Source organism: Sesamum indicum, linkage group LG2 (genome assembly GCF_026168435.1).
Source record: "Sesamum indicum cultivar Baizhima isolate 11 linkage group LG2, ASM2616843v1, whole genome shotgun sequence".
Classification (NCBI taxonomy): Eukaryota; Viridiplantae; Streptophyta; class Magnoliopsida; order Lamiales; family Pedaliaceae; genus Sesamum; species Sesamum indicum.
This window is the reverse complement of record NC_142658.1, coordinates 16,548,243-16,564,992: the sequence shown is the minus strand read 5'-3', so window position 1 is coordinate 16,564,992 and position 16,750 is coordinate 16,548,243. Positions and strand designations below refer to the sequence as shown.

At 33.3% G+C, this 16,750-nt stretch overlaps 1 protein-coding gene across 1 annotated transcript; it reads left to right on the top strand.

Moving 5' to 3' along the window:
• Positions 1-2,416: 2,416 nt before the first annotated feature.
• Positions 2,417-14,343, top strand: LOC105155950 (AP-2 complex subunit mu). The gene is made up of 13 exons (XM_011071939.3): positions 2,417-2,673; positions 5,344-5,521; positions 5,925-6,015; positions 6,622-6,716; positions 6,851-6,940; positions 7,020-7,068; positions 7,210-7,348; positions 8,662-8,778; positions 9,388-9,478; positions 9,554-9,696; positions 11,927-12,041; positions 13,630-13,674; positions 13,754-14,343. The coding sequence occupies exons 1-13, from the start codon at positions 2,591-2,593 to the stop codon at positions 13,832-13,834; spliced, it is 1,317 nt and encodes a 438-aa protein (XP_011070241.1). The 5' UTR covers positions 2,417-2,590; the 3' UTR covers positions 13,835-14,343.
• The last annotated feature ends 2,407 nt before the right edge of the window (positions 14,344-16,750 follow it).

Below are 16,750 nucleotides of genomic sequence, written 5' to 3'. Positions count from 1 at the left end.
AACTAAAATATAATAGTACAATATTTAAGATCCAAATAATAATATAGCGAATAACATTGATGTGTTTGTTTAATGACATCACGTCAGTTGCCAGTTGAGACTTGGAAATCCTGAAAATCTTTCTCTGACATTGAAGTTCTTGCGCTAGCTATCGACCATCAACTTATAACTATTTATTAAATATGCATTATATTAAATATTTATTTACAAAAAAACTATCAAAGTGTATTAAATTATTGATTAAGATTGTTAGTAGATAATATAAACTAAAATACCATATTTTAGATATTTGAAGAATGAAGAATTGAAAATTGAGAAATGAGTTAGAAAAAGAGAGAGCGGACAAAAAGTAAAGTAAAAAAAAAATATATAATACATTATATAATAATATATTTTAATACAATTAATAAAATTTAAAAATATATAAAAAAATTCGATTTTCAACTCGATTCAATTTAATTATCAAAATGGTGAAAAGAAAAAACAACCGAAAAAACTGACATAGTGTTTGGATCCACTTTTTGAGTGTTTCGTTGTGTTTTATGGAAATAGAGAGATAAAAACAAAGATAAATAAGTGTGTGTTAGAGATAGTATGTATGTTTGGATTTGTTTTTGGAGATAATTTAAAATAAGTATTATATGTTTAATGTTGTGTTTTGGGAATAAAAAATTACTATTTATTATCAAATTATATATTTTTTATGTATATTTATGTATATGTATGTGTATATATATGTATGTATTTATGCTAAAATACTAAAAACACCTAAATAAGATATTTTTGAATGATGATAAATATTGAGTATATTTTGACTCATCTCGAATATAAATTAAAAATTAAAAAAAAAACATAGCGTGAATGTTTTTAATAAAGCCAAAAAGTTAGAACCGAATTTTCAATCGACTTTGGGCTGGTTAACCGAATTATGCAGAGACCCATCATTATGTTTGGATTAATGTTTTGGATGTTTTTGTTTTGGTTTTCTTGGAGATAGAGAGAGAAAAATAGAGATAAGTAAGTATGTGTTTTGAGATAGATGATATGTTTAGATTTGTGTTTTGATATAATATAAAATAGTGTAAAATGAGTGGTGTAGGTTTGATGTTGGGATTTGGGAGACGTAAGTTACTGTTCATTGTCAAATCATGTCTTTGAATATATATATTTAGTAATATATATGTGTATGTATATAGTATTTTGTTTGTTAGTGAAATATAATATATATATTTATGTTAAGTAATTGTTTTTATTGAGAAATTTCTTTTTATATTTTAAATAATAATTATAATTTTAATACATAATTAAATACATTGTTGTATTATCTCCAAAATGATTTTGTTAGACTTTATCTTTGGAATGAAAAAATATAATATATAAAATTTAAATAAAAAATTTAGAATTAAGTATGTATTATTGGTATATTGTCCTCAAATTTCAAATTTCTCAAATATTCAGTGAAATAGGAAAAATTATAAGTACAAAAGATTTAAATGATCTAAGTTGAAAAAATTTATAATCAAGAGTTAAATGCATTATATAACATGTTGAAAATACATTCATTAGAATTTTATATGTGAACTGATAAATTTTAATAGATAATTGAAGTAATAAAAATACGAATTAGGTATATAGTACTGATATATTGTCAGTAGTGTACGCAACTGCTAAAATATTTTCGTTAGGTAGAAAAATTTTATATATTTTAACTAAGTATTATTGATATTAAATATCTTTAATACAAATGATTTCATAAGTTAATAATTAGTTTTTAGTAGCAATTATTAATTACATTTCACAAAGAAAGAGAAGAAGGAGAGAGAAGAAGGCTGCGACAAGACGCAAGAAGAGAGAGAAAAGAATAAAAAAAATAGAATATTTAAAATTAAAATTACACACCTAGTGTAAGTGTGTAAATTACAAAAACAAATACATTATGTTTGGTTTCGATTTTGGGCCATCTCAGAAACCGAAGCAATGTTTGGCATTCAATATTTTGCCAATTTTTGGCTCGTTTCTAGGTATTTTGCAACAGTGAGTGGGGGACAAAATTGAAATTTCTCTCTCTTTATTTACAAATAAATTATATATATTTATATATATATATATATAGAAGAGACATGATTTGACAATAAACAGTACTTTTTGTCTCCTCACTACCCAACATCAAATATACCATACTTATTTTATATTATCTCCAAAAACAAATCCAAACATACATACTATCTCTAACTTATTTTTATTTATCTTTATTTTTCTCTCTCGATCTACACAAAATACTAAAAAACAAGTTAAAAACAAAACCAAACATTATGATAAGATTTTGTACTTTGGCCCTCTAATCACAAAACCAAACATAGGGTGCTTTTTAGACATTTCAACGTTTTCGAAGTGCACGTGTTCTGGAACACGCTTTTCCTCCGTTCCCTGTAGGAATATAGGATACCTGATGGCAGCTGTAGGTGAAAAGCATTCGCTGACCCAAGAACGCATTTGAATTCACTTCTGGATCCTAATCAATCGAGTGGGGATTTGAGGGAACCAGATCTCCTGTTCATCTGAGTGGATCGGGGGTCTCGAGATCGTAGCCATGCCCGTGGCAGCTTCCGCTATTTACTTCCTCAATCTTCGCGGCGATGTCCTCATTAATCGTCTCTATCGTGATGATGTCGGGTTAGTCCGTCCCCGTTGCTTTATGTTAAAGCATTTGTACATGCATTTCTGTTTGAATTGTTTTCGGTGATATAATGTTTGTTTCAAGGTTGAATTGAGCAGTAGTGGTGCGTATATATGAAGTTCGTTTAGTACGATGGTTAAGTTTTGCGGTTTCTCGTGTTTTCTTTTCTGTTTTGGGAAAATGTAGTTGAAGATGTGAGAGGAATAGAGCAAGATATTGGTGAAGGCTAGGAACCAAGCTAAGTTGTGATGTTCTGTCGTTAAACAATGCGTGGTAAAAGAAATGGATTTTGAATTCGAGGTTGTGTTCTGTGAAAGAAAATTATTATGATAGAAAGAATTTGGTGTTTAAGGGCTTGATTCAGCTGTTCAAGGTGAAATTCAGGGAAAGAAAGATGATGACCCTTTGTTTCTATGAGATGACTGTCATTTTGATTAAAAAAGACTGATGTTTGTGTTCTTCAGTAAGAACATATCATAGACAGGACTAGATGTCTGAACTAATAGCAAGGACATAATTCTTCCATCTGAGCTCTCAATGTATCAAGATTTGATTGCTTGCATGAGCTGACTCAAAATACATTCTTCTTGGCACTTAAGGCAGTAAATGTGCTGCTGGGGATGTCCTATTTCCTTCTCGTTAATAGTTCCATTAAAAGACTTAATCATGAAATTAATCCCCTTGATTCTTCCACGAAACATGATTCGCATTCTCCCAGTCGTTATGCAGTCAATTTGGAGGAGAAAATATCTAGTTATCTCCATTAATAAACTAAAAGTACCTACCTCCTCTATTTGAAGTGGTGAAGTTATGAAGTAAACTTGGGGATTTCCACTCTTGACCTAGTCGTTTATAGCCATTAATAGATTAGAAATCTTTAGATAGTGAATCAATCATAGTTGTTCATGTAACATAAGTAGCGTCAAACTCTATAAGTTTCAACTCCATCTTCTTTCTATAATATACCTGACTGAAGACATGTCCAACCAATTTACGACTTGGAGCTCTACTACCATTGATCAAACCCACACCAAGTAGGCTGATTTCAATTTTGGACATGGATAAAAATATAACAAAAAGCATTCACATTTATGTATTTATCATACTCCATAGTACAGGCTAGCAGTATAACGTTTCAATTAGGTATAACAAGTTATCTTCCTCTAACAACATGGTGAACTAAAAAAATACGGTTCATCAGAAGAGTTTAATTATCTATATCAAGCAGGAAACCAGGAATACTCAAGACAAAGTTTCATATTGTGTTGACTTCTTGTAGTTTGTTCCTATACTCTTTTCTAGTGAACTTGTGAAAATAAAGTTGAGTTACATAGCCAATAGAGGAGTCTCAAACATGCACTTCATGAAAAATGGGTCATTAACGGAAGTATAAGAAATCAATAGTGCAGGTTATTCTTAATATCAAGGTAATATTATGATACTGATTTTGTGTGCAAATCTGCTGAAGAACAATCAACTTGATTACTCTCATTGGTGAGTTAGCCATTGTTCAACCTTTTAAAGAAAAGTCACCCACATGCGCAAATGTGATGTATAGCCTTTTAAGACCTCCATCTGATTTCTGAACACAATGTGCAGTTGTAGTGTTTTGCCATGAGCATAATAGGCACCACAACTAGCACTTACAACATCTTTACATCAACATTCAAAGTAACAGCTTCCTATATCTTTAGAGCAGGTTTTATATTCAGAAAAATTGCGTGAGATGCAAGTTACGGTTACATGCTCAAAATACCTTAATGCAAATTAGTTGGAACTCAGAATCCGGAACTTTATCGTCAATAGTAGTCAAAAGGTAGCAGAATTAATGTGCCTACAACTTCTTTTGTTTTATGATTAAAAACCAAATTTAGTAGTGATTATGATCTCGTAACTACCCATGATGAAACGATTAACTAAACAAGTACAACCGAATTAACCATGATAGTAAGCACTATTTATTAGTATAATGTCTTAAACATTCATAATTTTGGAAAGAAGCGGAAGTATCTTGTTGACCAGACCATGTATTAGCGATGCTCAAACATCACTATCTCATTGGTGATAAGTACTGCTTCTAGGCACCCTGACATACGATAATATGGCTAGAAGGGTCCTCATCCTCATCAAATTCATTGGAAATCTTCTTAAGTATACATCATTAAAGGATGATTGGTTCTGATACCCACACTCACCTTTTCCTAGGAGTTAAGCACCATTAAAGGTTGAAATGAAGCTGGTCTCCTTCAAACAAAATTGATTGGCCCACTGGCATATATTCTTCTTGCCAGCTAGCTGACTCCTGCAACTGATATACAAGTGCAAATTGGACTATTATTATCGAGATTTTATTCATTTTAGGCTTCTGCAGCTTATAACTTTGCTCCATTTAGCTGCTTATATATCACTACTAAATTGATGTTTTTTGCTTCTAGTTCCTTTTTAAGCCTCAGCTCTGTAATCTTATTTGAAAACCTTATGCTGATCTCTTTTGAATGTCGTTGCTGCCATTTTCTAGAGGTTAGTGCTTAATTTGTTTCTTGAGCTGTGTTGATTGTCTTATTCAGTTTGATATGCGACTTGATGATTGCATTTACTGGAACAAATTAATTTTATTTGGAATAAAACTGCACATTCTTATATGTTTATATTATGAAACTAATCAGAGGCAACATGGTGGATGCTTTCCGAGTGCATATAATGCAAACAAAGGAACTTGGCACTTGTCCTGTGCGGCAGATTGGGGGCTGCTCTTTCTTTTACATGAGAATTAGCAATGTTTACATCGTGATTGTTGTAAGCAGCAACGCAAATGTTGCTTGTGCATTCAAGTTTGTTGTTGAGGTATCTCATCCTAAGATGATTTTGAACTGTATGCTTTCCTTTATGAACTAGAGTAGATTTCTGATTTTCTTTTGGGGGATTGTCTCATTCAAGAAACATTTTGTAATTGAAGAATTTAGCGAATTTCTGCTGGGTATAGGTAATGGATCACCAAGAACATCTCGTAGTTTAAAGATCATCATTCTCATTTCTTAGTTTCAATGACCTTAAAAATTTGGAGTAATTTATTAATCCGAGCTCTTACTTCTACTTTTGGATAGATGATCATAGTTTTGGTTCCTATACTTTGAAGGATGTATTTTAGCTCAATATTGTGGCTCTGATAGCTGTGAATACATTTAAATTTCTTTTCCAGACGTTCACTTTTAATCTGCTTTGACTTGTTCATCTGCTTCCTATGCAGGCAGTCACGCTATTTAAATCTTACTTTGGCGGGGCTTTCGATGAGGATGCTATCCGCAATAATTTCGTTTTGATATATGAACTGTTAGATGGTATGCCGGCTGGAGATTTTTTTTCCATTAACAAAGTTTTTTCTGTTATAAAAGTTCTTTTTTCATGGAAATAATCAAATTAGCACATAACTGGCAAATGTGGCTTCTGATAAAATAATTTGCTCAGATTCATATCTCCGTGAAGATGGTCTAAAGTACAATAACTCCTCCCTGCGCTTCTTATAGGGAAGAAATAAAAGTGTGCCCATTATTTAATCGCCGCAGATCCAGCCATAGGTTAGCTATGGAGATTTTTGGTGCGGGGTATCTGTATTGTTCATAGCTCAGAAGCTATTTAATGTGGTTTAGCTTAAAATCCAAAACAGGAGTTCTTGGCTCCTGCGCATCTTTTGTTTGTATTTTGATTGATTTACCATCATTTGGTACAAACTTTTCATTGCCGATATATACTCAATGGGTGTAAACTGGAATTCAATTGCTCAAGGTTGGTTACTGTAGTGGCAAATGTTACTGTGTGGTGAACAAGTATATTTGTTGCTTGATAAGTGTTTACAGGCACTTCGCGATACTTTCACTACTCTTCATATACTGCCAGGCTAACTGAATGGCTGGATGAAAGTTCTGATTTTTGCATTTTGATTGCAGAAATCATGGATTTTGGGTACCCTCAAAATCTTTCTCCCGAAATTTTGAAGCTTTACATAACTCAAGAAGGTGTACGCTCTCCATTTTCATCTAAGGTTAGAGATTCAGTTGCACAGTTTTCTCATAGATGTATTATGATCATGAAAATTGCATATTTAATAGATCAAACATTTTATATATTCGTATGGGTGGGTAATCCTGATTTTTCCATATGTGAATAACCAAACAGGCTGCTGACAAACCAGTTCCAAATGCGACTTTACAAGTGACCGGTGCTGTTGGCTGGCGAAGGGAAGGTCTTGTCTATAAGAAAAATGAGGTAACCTCTTTAAATTGCCCACTACTTTCTAACGGTTTCATTATTGTTGTTAAGCTGATTAACTTCGGTTCCTTGACAGGTTTTTCTTGATATTGTGGAAAGTGTCAATCTTCTTATGTCTTCAAAAGGTGAACTGATCCACTGTCTGTGAAATTTTTTCATTAGTGTATTTTCTTGTTTTCCTTTCACTTTTTGTGGAGCAATTTACAATGTTTGTACTTTTGAATCATTTCATTGGTTGGTACCTATTATCCATTTGGGCTTTACAGGTAGTGTTCTACGTTGCGATGTCACTGGGAAGATTCTTATGAAGTGTTTCCTTTCTGGAATGCCTGATTTGAAGTTGGGATTGAATGATAAAATTGGACTTGAGAAAGAGTCACAGCTTAAATCCCGTCCAGCTAAGAGGTAGCTTTATATTATCTGCTAAATTCATGTCTATTATATCCATCAACTTACAACTCTAAACTGGCTGGTTAAAAAATGTAAATTTATTGAAATGACGTGTTTATGACAGCATATGAATATCTCTTTTTACTTCTAATTGAAAAGAATACCTGAGTTTGGTTTGGTTAATTATATATTTTTGGCTTAATGCAATTGCGAGCTATGAGGACAGATCTCAAGTAACCTTATTCTGGAATGTGAAATGTCAAGAGCCTGAGTCATGGGCATGAAATAGCTAATGTCTTCGAGTTATTAGTTAATTGGATAGAATCAGGTTAGAAAACTGCATGTTTCTTTAGCTTCCTTATGGTTTCATGGTTGTATGTACACTTACCCATTTGTAGATGATTTATAGTATAGCTAGTTCGTAATTAAGGTTATGAACACTCTGTTGTTCTGTTATGCATAATCCAAAATAACTATTTAAATTCTACCTTTATGTACTTTGTTCTTCCTGATAAGTTTACCTGTGCTTCATTTACCAGATATTAGATATATGATTTAAATAACTAAGTTGCTTGCTGTAATGTAGTGGTAATTTTTTAGATTCTCTAGAAGGCAGGTGTCGTTTGAGATTAATTTATGATTTCCAAGCGTTTTTGTGACAACTTTTAAGGCGAATCCTAGGCTTAAGAGTTCTGAGAAATATTGAGATCTGAAATTATCATTACACTTAATTAAAATTAGTGGGATTGCAAAGAAATAACTTTTGCGGTTCATAACCTGAGATCGTCAAAAGCACACTCCAAATTGGAAGTGGTATAATGATCTCAGAAGCATCAAACATCTCTTCTTCGGAAGAATTGAAACACATTGAATGGTATCAGCATTACTTAACAATAGAAGGATTTGGCAGAAGAATTAAAATGGTACCTGATACCTCCTAAAAAGATTATTCCAGGATAAATCAGTTAGAAAACATGATTTTGTGGGTGGCGGATGCTATTTCACCATAGAGTCTAAAATTAGAAGATATCTTGGACACTTTATAGGCTTGCATGTTGTCAAATAATTGAACTAGCATTTTGTTTATGCAACAGTTAAAAGTGATGACTTTCATTCATCTTAATAGACATTGAGTTCTTGCCATGTTCCCCTTCATTCATGCTATTTAATTCCCTATGATATAATTTTGTTTGGCTATGGTTTAATACCTGCTTTCTAACATCATGCTGCATTTACTTTTATTCGAGAATCACGTTTCTTGCTTCCTGCAGTTGGTTCAGCATTTTCCTTCCCTTGAAAATGGCTTTTTTGTGTATGTTTCTTTGCAGTGGAAAAACAATTGAGCTTGATGATGTCACTTTCCATCAATGTGTAAACCTTACAAGATTCAATTCAGAAAAGACCGTCAGTTTTGTTCCTCCAGATGGTGAATTTGAATTGATGAAGTAAGCTGATTTTTTCAATTCAAACTTGCGAACAAAATGGACTGTATGTTAGTGCTGGATGGATTAGTAATTACAATTCTCTTATTTTCAATTTGACATTCTTTCATAACCATTGTCATATGAGAAGCTCTTATGCCCAGCCAGATTTCAAAATCTGTTTCATGAAGGATCTTTTTAATTTAAGCATATTACGAGAAAACAAGATAAAAACTGATGGTATCCTTTTTTTACAGTTTGCAAGAGGCCCTAAGTAGGAAACTCTTGGCAAAAAAAAAAAATCCAAGTGCACTAAAAAAATCTTAAAAGGTATTCTAGGGGAAGCCCCTTGTTTCTGGAAATTTTCTGGATCTCTAAGAAAGCATATTTGTTGTGTCTACTCCAGGTTTTACTTAGCACTACTGCGGCTTCATTTCCTCAATTACGTAGTCTACAATCTTTGAGAGTGATAAACAGAAATTGGACAGTTAGGGTCATATTTCCCCTTGTAAAAAGTTCTGTCTTCCTGCTTTTTCATTTATAATCTTATTCCTTAAATATTTTCATGCGGCTTGGAACATATAGATTTTCCTTTAAATTTATTTTGTTACAAGTGTTAATGCTTTCATATAGGTATCGTATAACTGAGGGAGTTAATCTTCCATTTCGGGTTTTGCCAACTATCAAGGAATTGGGTCGAACACGTATGGAAGTGAATGTAAAGGTTAGTCATCTAAGTTTGATTTTCTTATTGTTTTAAATAACTAACCACATGGTGAAACCTCATTCTTCATCTTAGGTGAAGAGTGTTTTTGGGGCAAAAATGTTTGCGCTTGGAGTGGTTGTCAAGATTCCAGTACCAAAGCAAACAGCTAAAACAAGTTTTCAGGTTACATCAGGCCGAGCGAAGTACAATCCTTCTATTGACTGCTTGGTTTGGAAGTAAGTTTTTATTTCTGCAACTGTAGCATGAGCATCTACACTTTTGTTTCAGCAGAACGTCTGTTCATTTTGTTTCACCCAGCTCACTTACCATCTGCCACCACATCCTGTTTCACCTGTTTTCTATTCTAATCATGAGATGTCTCAGAACTCTAGTAGCCCAAACAATAAGATATCCAATTAAAAAGAATATGACATTCCTTTCTAAACCCAACTAACCATCAGTTTGAGTAAAAATCCAAAAAACTAATTAACACCTCTGCTCCATGATCATATACATGGTGTTTTGTGTAAGCCACTTCTATATTCTGTCTTGTTGTTCCTTATTTATGAGTTTTATTTACTATCCTACCTCTCCTTTACCTGGCAAAATGAGATGTGAGTAAATGAGCTATCAAGTGCAGTAAGTGTCAGTGTGTGTACATGCAGGGTCTTACATGTACAGATGACGTGTTGATCATTATAGGAGGGACTAAATAATTAAATAAAAACAAGGGATAATTATGTTCATAACCCCCCTGCACAATAGTTAAATACAGAAACATTCACTTTGAATAATTACACTGAAACCATTTAGTCAAAAGAATGGGCTGAAAGTGGTAAATGACTTATTACCCCTCCTTTTGTAGCAGCAAAAAGTATGAAAAGAAATTTATAAAAAGGGAAAAGAAGTGTGTAGACAATTTTAACCATTATTTTAAGATTTTCAAATGCAAAACTTTTCCCACCTTTAAATTCTGTCCAAAATATGTCTAGTTTCTCTCCTATATATTTTCTTTTATATATATATATATATATGCATATACAACGCCTAGAAACAAAACCACTTATGTGTACATACTGTATTCAAGCATGCATATGTATATAGCAGAAACACGAGTACACCCGCACACACACTCTTATATATCACAGATAAAAATGTATCCCTACACAAGCATACGCAGAAAAGATACACACAAATAAACAGAAAAACACCTATACACATCTATGTTCGTGTGGAGATGACACACATAAATACACACACATCTGACATACCCATATGCATAGATACACAACAAAAAACACACATGAAGATACAGATTTAGACAATAACACACTACACATGCATACATGCACCATATTCCAAAATACATACACACCTACAGAAAGCACACAGTAGGGAAGTTTTGGAGGGCGTTTGGGGGTGAAGGAGTGGAATGGGCAAGAGCGGGTGGCAAAGAGGTGATGGGTTTGCAAATGAGTGAGGTTAGTTGAAATGGGAGGAAGGAAGAAGGAGATGGAGAAGTAGAAAACAGAGAAAAGAGAGAAAAAAGGAAAAGCAGAAACAGTTTTAAAAATTAATAATAAAATACTGCTTTTAATTAATGAAGTAAGATGTATTTAGATTATATTTTATTAACTAAAATTGTCTAAATTTTACTTCATGATGAAAAGAAAAATTTATGTGAAGTTGTGTTATTGGTTCCATGGCAATTTTTTGGGGATTTCTGTACCTGAACTTTGTTTCGTTTTTCTTATATTCTATATGTAAGTTACTATTACCAGAAGTTCTAATATTTTTGCACAAAGCTCCTCGATGCTAATATCCACTATGGGGTTCACAACACTTCTGCAATCAATATTTGAATTAGCTAGCATTTTCCCTCTTAGTTGAAACCAATAATATCTACCCACGATACAGGTTCCTACTAATACGTGGAGTCATTGCGTGTTACCAGACTGATCAAGTGATTATAATTGATGAGGACAAATTAGAGCCATAAGACTTGCCTAACAAAATATTAAGACGAATCATGTGGGTTGAATTTTCTCAAGGGGCATGAGAGTTTCAGATATGAATGGTTTTTCACATTTGGATGAGCATGTTCTGGTTTAAAATGTTTGCTGCCAACGGTACTGACAAACATGGTCACTATTTCATTCTTAGGATACTCACTTAGAAGGGAAATAATAGTTAGGTTTGGGTTTTATCTTTAATCAGGGTGTAATGAACTTTCTCGTTTCTTTATTAGAGAAATTGGTTTATTGAATGGTCTGTAGACTGTTTTTTCAAATGTTGTTTGGTAGTTGATAGCTATATATAAGAGTTTGCCAATTGTCATTGTCATTACACCCTCTTAACAAGGAGCATTTGTGTAAATATTTTGTTATTTACAAGCCTAGAAGCATCTAGTTAAGCTGCTCCTGATTTATATTATTAAGCTTGATCATGGGCATGTGTTCTTTGCAGGATTAGAAAATTTCCTGGGCAAACTGAGCCAACGTTGAGTGCTGAAGTAGAGCTAATATCCACAATTACGGAAAAAAAGTCTTGGACTCGGCCTCCAATTCAGATGGAATTTCAGGTAACTAAGCAACTGATTTTCTTTTTGATAATAATAGTTCAATTTGCTAGCATTGCATTATCTTCAACATATAATCTGAAAGTTCCATAATCAAGACATAAGGGACATGTGTAAGGTCATTTAATTATCATCCTATAGTTATCCTTTAATAAGGTTTTGTGCTGTTGTCAACTTTTCTAGACTTCAGTTGATTTCCTGCCACAGCTGGAGTCTTCTTAGATTGAAGAATATATTTTGAATTGTTAAAGCTTGCATAGTTATGAATGGATGGTTTTGGTGGTTTAGGAAGGGAAGTTTATGGGAAGATCAGGAATTTGGCTTGTGTATGGAGCTTCTCTCATGGGAGTTTCCAGGAATAATCAGCAACAGATCACTAATAGCTTGTGGGCCTGTGGTAATAATTAAGATGTAAAAGACAATAAGATGTAGAAGCTTGTATGCGAATTTAACTCAAGGAATAATTGTACGCCGGGGTTGTTTAGAGCATAAAATAATGGATAGAAAAGAAAAAAACAAAAAGAGTAGACAAAATAAAATTATTGTTGGACCTTGAGGTTTATTTCATATTTGTGGTCTTGTTTTTAATATAGGTAGCGGTAACTTAATCACATATTATTTGCTAAAATTGCAAGCATTCAATCCACTAACAAAGTCAATTTTTACGGATGTTTCTTTAAAAGAAAGATATATAGTGTCATCACTAACTCGCTGATGTCAAAGGCGTGGGAATGAACTGATGCATAACCATGTTAGTTGGTATTTAGATGTAATTATCTGTGCATGGGTGGGCATGTTATGCATAGCGTTCCTGGAATTGGACCGGATCCATTGGTGCGACCTGTCAAATGGTCACGCTTATGGACCCTGGTGGACTGGCAAAAACTGCCAGATACTGCAACTCAGACAAACTGGAAAAGACCAGGTTCCAGATTTCAGATCCACCTTTTCTTTCTTTATTCTCTGGGTTTGGATTGATGAGCTGAAAACAGAAAATTTGATTGCTCTGTCGGGAGACAGGTAGTAGTTTGAGGTGGTGGTGTGACGGTGGAAGCTGTAGAGGGTGTGTAGGCTCCTGCCTTAGAGAGAGCAGCTGACATTATTTTGCCAGGTGGAAATGGGGGTGCAGGGTTGATGAAGGAAAAAGAAAAAGAAGTAAAATAAGAAGGGAAACACTGTGACAAATAGTTAAGAAACAATAAAAGAGAGTGACTCCTGGAGACTGAGATAAGAGAGGAGGAGGAGAGAGAATGTAAGTTGAGGAAAAGAGATAGAAAGAGAAAAAGGCCCTGTGTGAAGGGAGGAAGAAGAATTAGGCATTATTCTATTTTCCTAAATTCGATTAACCTTTCGAAAACAAAAGAGGTGGTGCGAGTGATGAAAGATATTATATAGGTAAATCATATGATAAAACCCTATATAAGGCACAACCATTAGACAAACCACACAGATATGATGAAATATATTACAAAGACCTGGCCTTAGTTTTGCAAGAGCTTGTAGATTTAATACAATTGAAAATGATTTTTTGTTAATGTAGACACTTTCTATTTCTTATGCTGTCTCATAATCAAAGTCATGTGTGCGGCAGGTTCCTATGTTTACAGCATCTGGATTGCGTGTTCGTTTCCTCAAGGTATTTGACATTCTCCTTATGATATCTTGGCGCTTTTTTACAATTTATTCTGGGACTACAGTAATTGTGATTATTGTAGGTATGGGAAAAGAGTGGATACAACACCGTCGAATGGGTTCGTTACATTACAAAAGCCGGTTCATATGAAATTAGGTGCTGAAATAAATAAAAAGAGTGATGAAGTTTTATGAATGGCCTGTGTATGGAGAACATGAAACACAAGTAATTGTCTTCCAATCTTCCATCTACACAACCCCATTTGGCCCCAACTCGATGCAGCTTCTCCTTCTGCATGATGTACTCTCCAAGGTAAAAAGGTTTATTTGCTGATAGAAAGAACGTACAAAATATGATTTAAGGTCAACGTTGTTCATGGCATGCTATCAGTAGACACCATTAGTTTTGACATTCGTGTTCAGATTTTGTTGTATAGAGTAGGGCTCTGATTAGGGCTGCAGTATGAGCATTATTACATTCTTTTCTATTACATTGCCGCAATCCGCTCATCGCTGATTTTCAGATTGTGTAAAATCAATGTATTTTCTGGGAGTTGAAGATTTTCTTGGATTATTGTAACTGCGGGATATCTGCATCTGTGTCGCCCGTTGTGGTTCCATTGTTTGTGGCAAAAACGTAGTATATTGATTTCAATGTTTCTCTTCTTTGCTATGGTGCTGGTGGCTTTATTATTTTGGTGTTTCTTGGCTGATTTCATTCCCTTTTTCATCTCTCTTTGCAAAGTAAATAGGTCCATGTTTTTTCATCCATTCGCACTTAGGCCCATCATATTGGAAAAACTCTAAACTTAAAATTGTGAGAATTGAAAGATCAGAATGTAATGGAATGAGAAAATGAATACCAGGTTATGAAACATGGACATGGAAACGGTGATACAGATATGATGCTACACGACTACAACCACACGGAAAATATAAAAACATTAGGACAAGACTGGTGCTCACACGGCTACATATAGTATAGTTTTTATTATATATATATTCTCAATCTTTAATAAAATTAAAATATGCAATATAAAAGATATAAAGATAAAACATAAAATAAGTATATTTTACATCTAAAAAAAATGTTTCCAAAATGTGTTTGACATGTTTCCAAAACATGTCTGTCGTATTCAATGTTGTGTTCTTTTTTATTTTGTTTTATATTTTTGAACACTTGGATTTTATTTTTGAACACCGAAAAATTGGGCTTGCCTGTTAGCACTTAATCCTGAAAAAAAGGTCTAGTACATTAGCATGTGAAGCTTCTCGGACAGGAGCTATTTATGTCAATTTGCATTTGGGCAGCAGCAAAGATGTGCTTCTAACTTCTAAGTGAAAAGAGAGTATATAACAATACGAAAGTGGAAACAATTGCTTTGTAGACAAATTAAGATTAGTTTTTCTTTTCTTTTTTTTCTTTTAATAATAAAGGTCTAGGGGATTGATAAGTTGATAGCACTAGGCTAAGTTCAAGCTTTTTCGGTCGTTAAGGCTTGATAGGGCTTGCCTTCGCCTGTGATTTTAAAATAAAAATTTATTTATTAAAGTTGTTATCTATAAGTTTTAAATTCAAGTGTTTGAGGTTGAGCGCAGGATGTGCTCAAGCTTGAACTCAAATTCGCCACGTATTTTGATTGAATTGATGGGTCAAGCTCGAACTTAGTTTTAATAGGTCGAATATCACAAAAACTCCATGTATTTTGAAATCTTAGCTAAGAACCCCTATATTTTAAAAGTAGGTTAAAAGCACCCTATATATTCTCAAACATAGGCGCAGTTAATTCTTTTACAAAGTGGCCATTATATCCGTATATATTATATATTGATTTTTATTATAATGATAGTTCGATCTTTTTTTAGATATATCAAAGCCGTAGGATGTAATCAATTCATGTGAATCGTTAAATCATAAATTTATAAAAAAAATAAGGGTTTAAATTAATTTTAAATATATATTTATATATAATTAAGAAAATTGATAAAATTAACCTCTCCCCCATCACCAACCTCCCACCCAACTCAGAAATTGCCACCGTCGTGGTTGTACAAATCCTTTGTGAATGTGGTCACACCCAGATCTAGGCCAATTGCCCAGTTCTGCAGTGGCGATGCGACCGTTGTCTAAGATAAATTTGGGTGACGATCGCAGTCACCTAGCTCTGCCCTGGGCGACGTGACGGTCGTCTAGGGCTGATTTGGGCGACAACAGTTTTAAAAAAAATAAAAAATAAAATATTGATTTTAAAAATTTTCAAACTTAGAAATAATTAAAAGAGAGTTCAAATTTTTTATTTTAAATAATTTTAATATTTATTTAAATTTAAATGTTATTTATAATAAGTAATGTAATTTATTTATATATATTTTAAATATGTAATAATTTAAATTATACAATGATTTATAATTGATTAACATTTAAATTGATATTGATACTTAAATTTGAAAAATAAATTTAGTATATTAATTTTTGTATTGTGATTCTAATTTAATTTTTCCAATTTAAATTATAAATTTATAAAAAAATTATATTTTTTTGTATTTTGAGATTTAAATAAATATATTTAGTAGCATCATTTATTTATTTTTAGAATGGATTAAAATGCAAAAAAAAAATAAAAATAAGTAAATTGATCATATTAACTTTAAACACAGGGGCGTTTTAATCAATTAAAGGTGATGTACATAAAAATAAGTTGGCCCAAAGAAGTCCAAACGGCCTAAAAAGAAGAAGGAAACGGAAGGCCCATGGTGCCCTCCAGAAAGCCCAAGACATACCACGCCCATAACACTTCCAGGAGACCAAGAATATCCCAAGTCCACAGTCAAACTAGGTAGGCCTAGACACCCCAAGAAGCCCAGAAAAAATGAAGAAGGCCCAAGACATCCCTGACTTGGATTATGATTAAAGTCTGACAAAATATTCGACCCAAAAAATCCACACATGGCAGCCCACACTCCACCATAGCATCCAGTTGGCTTAGGTGTCAGCAACCACCTCGAATCACATCAACCTTGCAAGGAAGACTCCCCTGATGGTTGGGACTCCTCGCAGGGGTCTCTTTAGACAAAGAGAA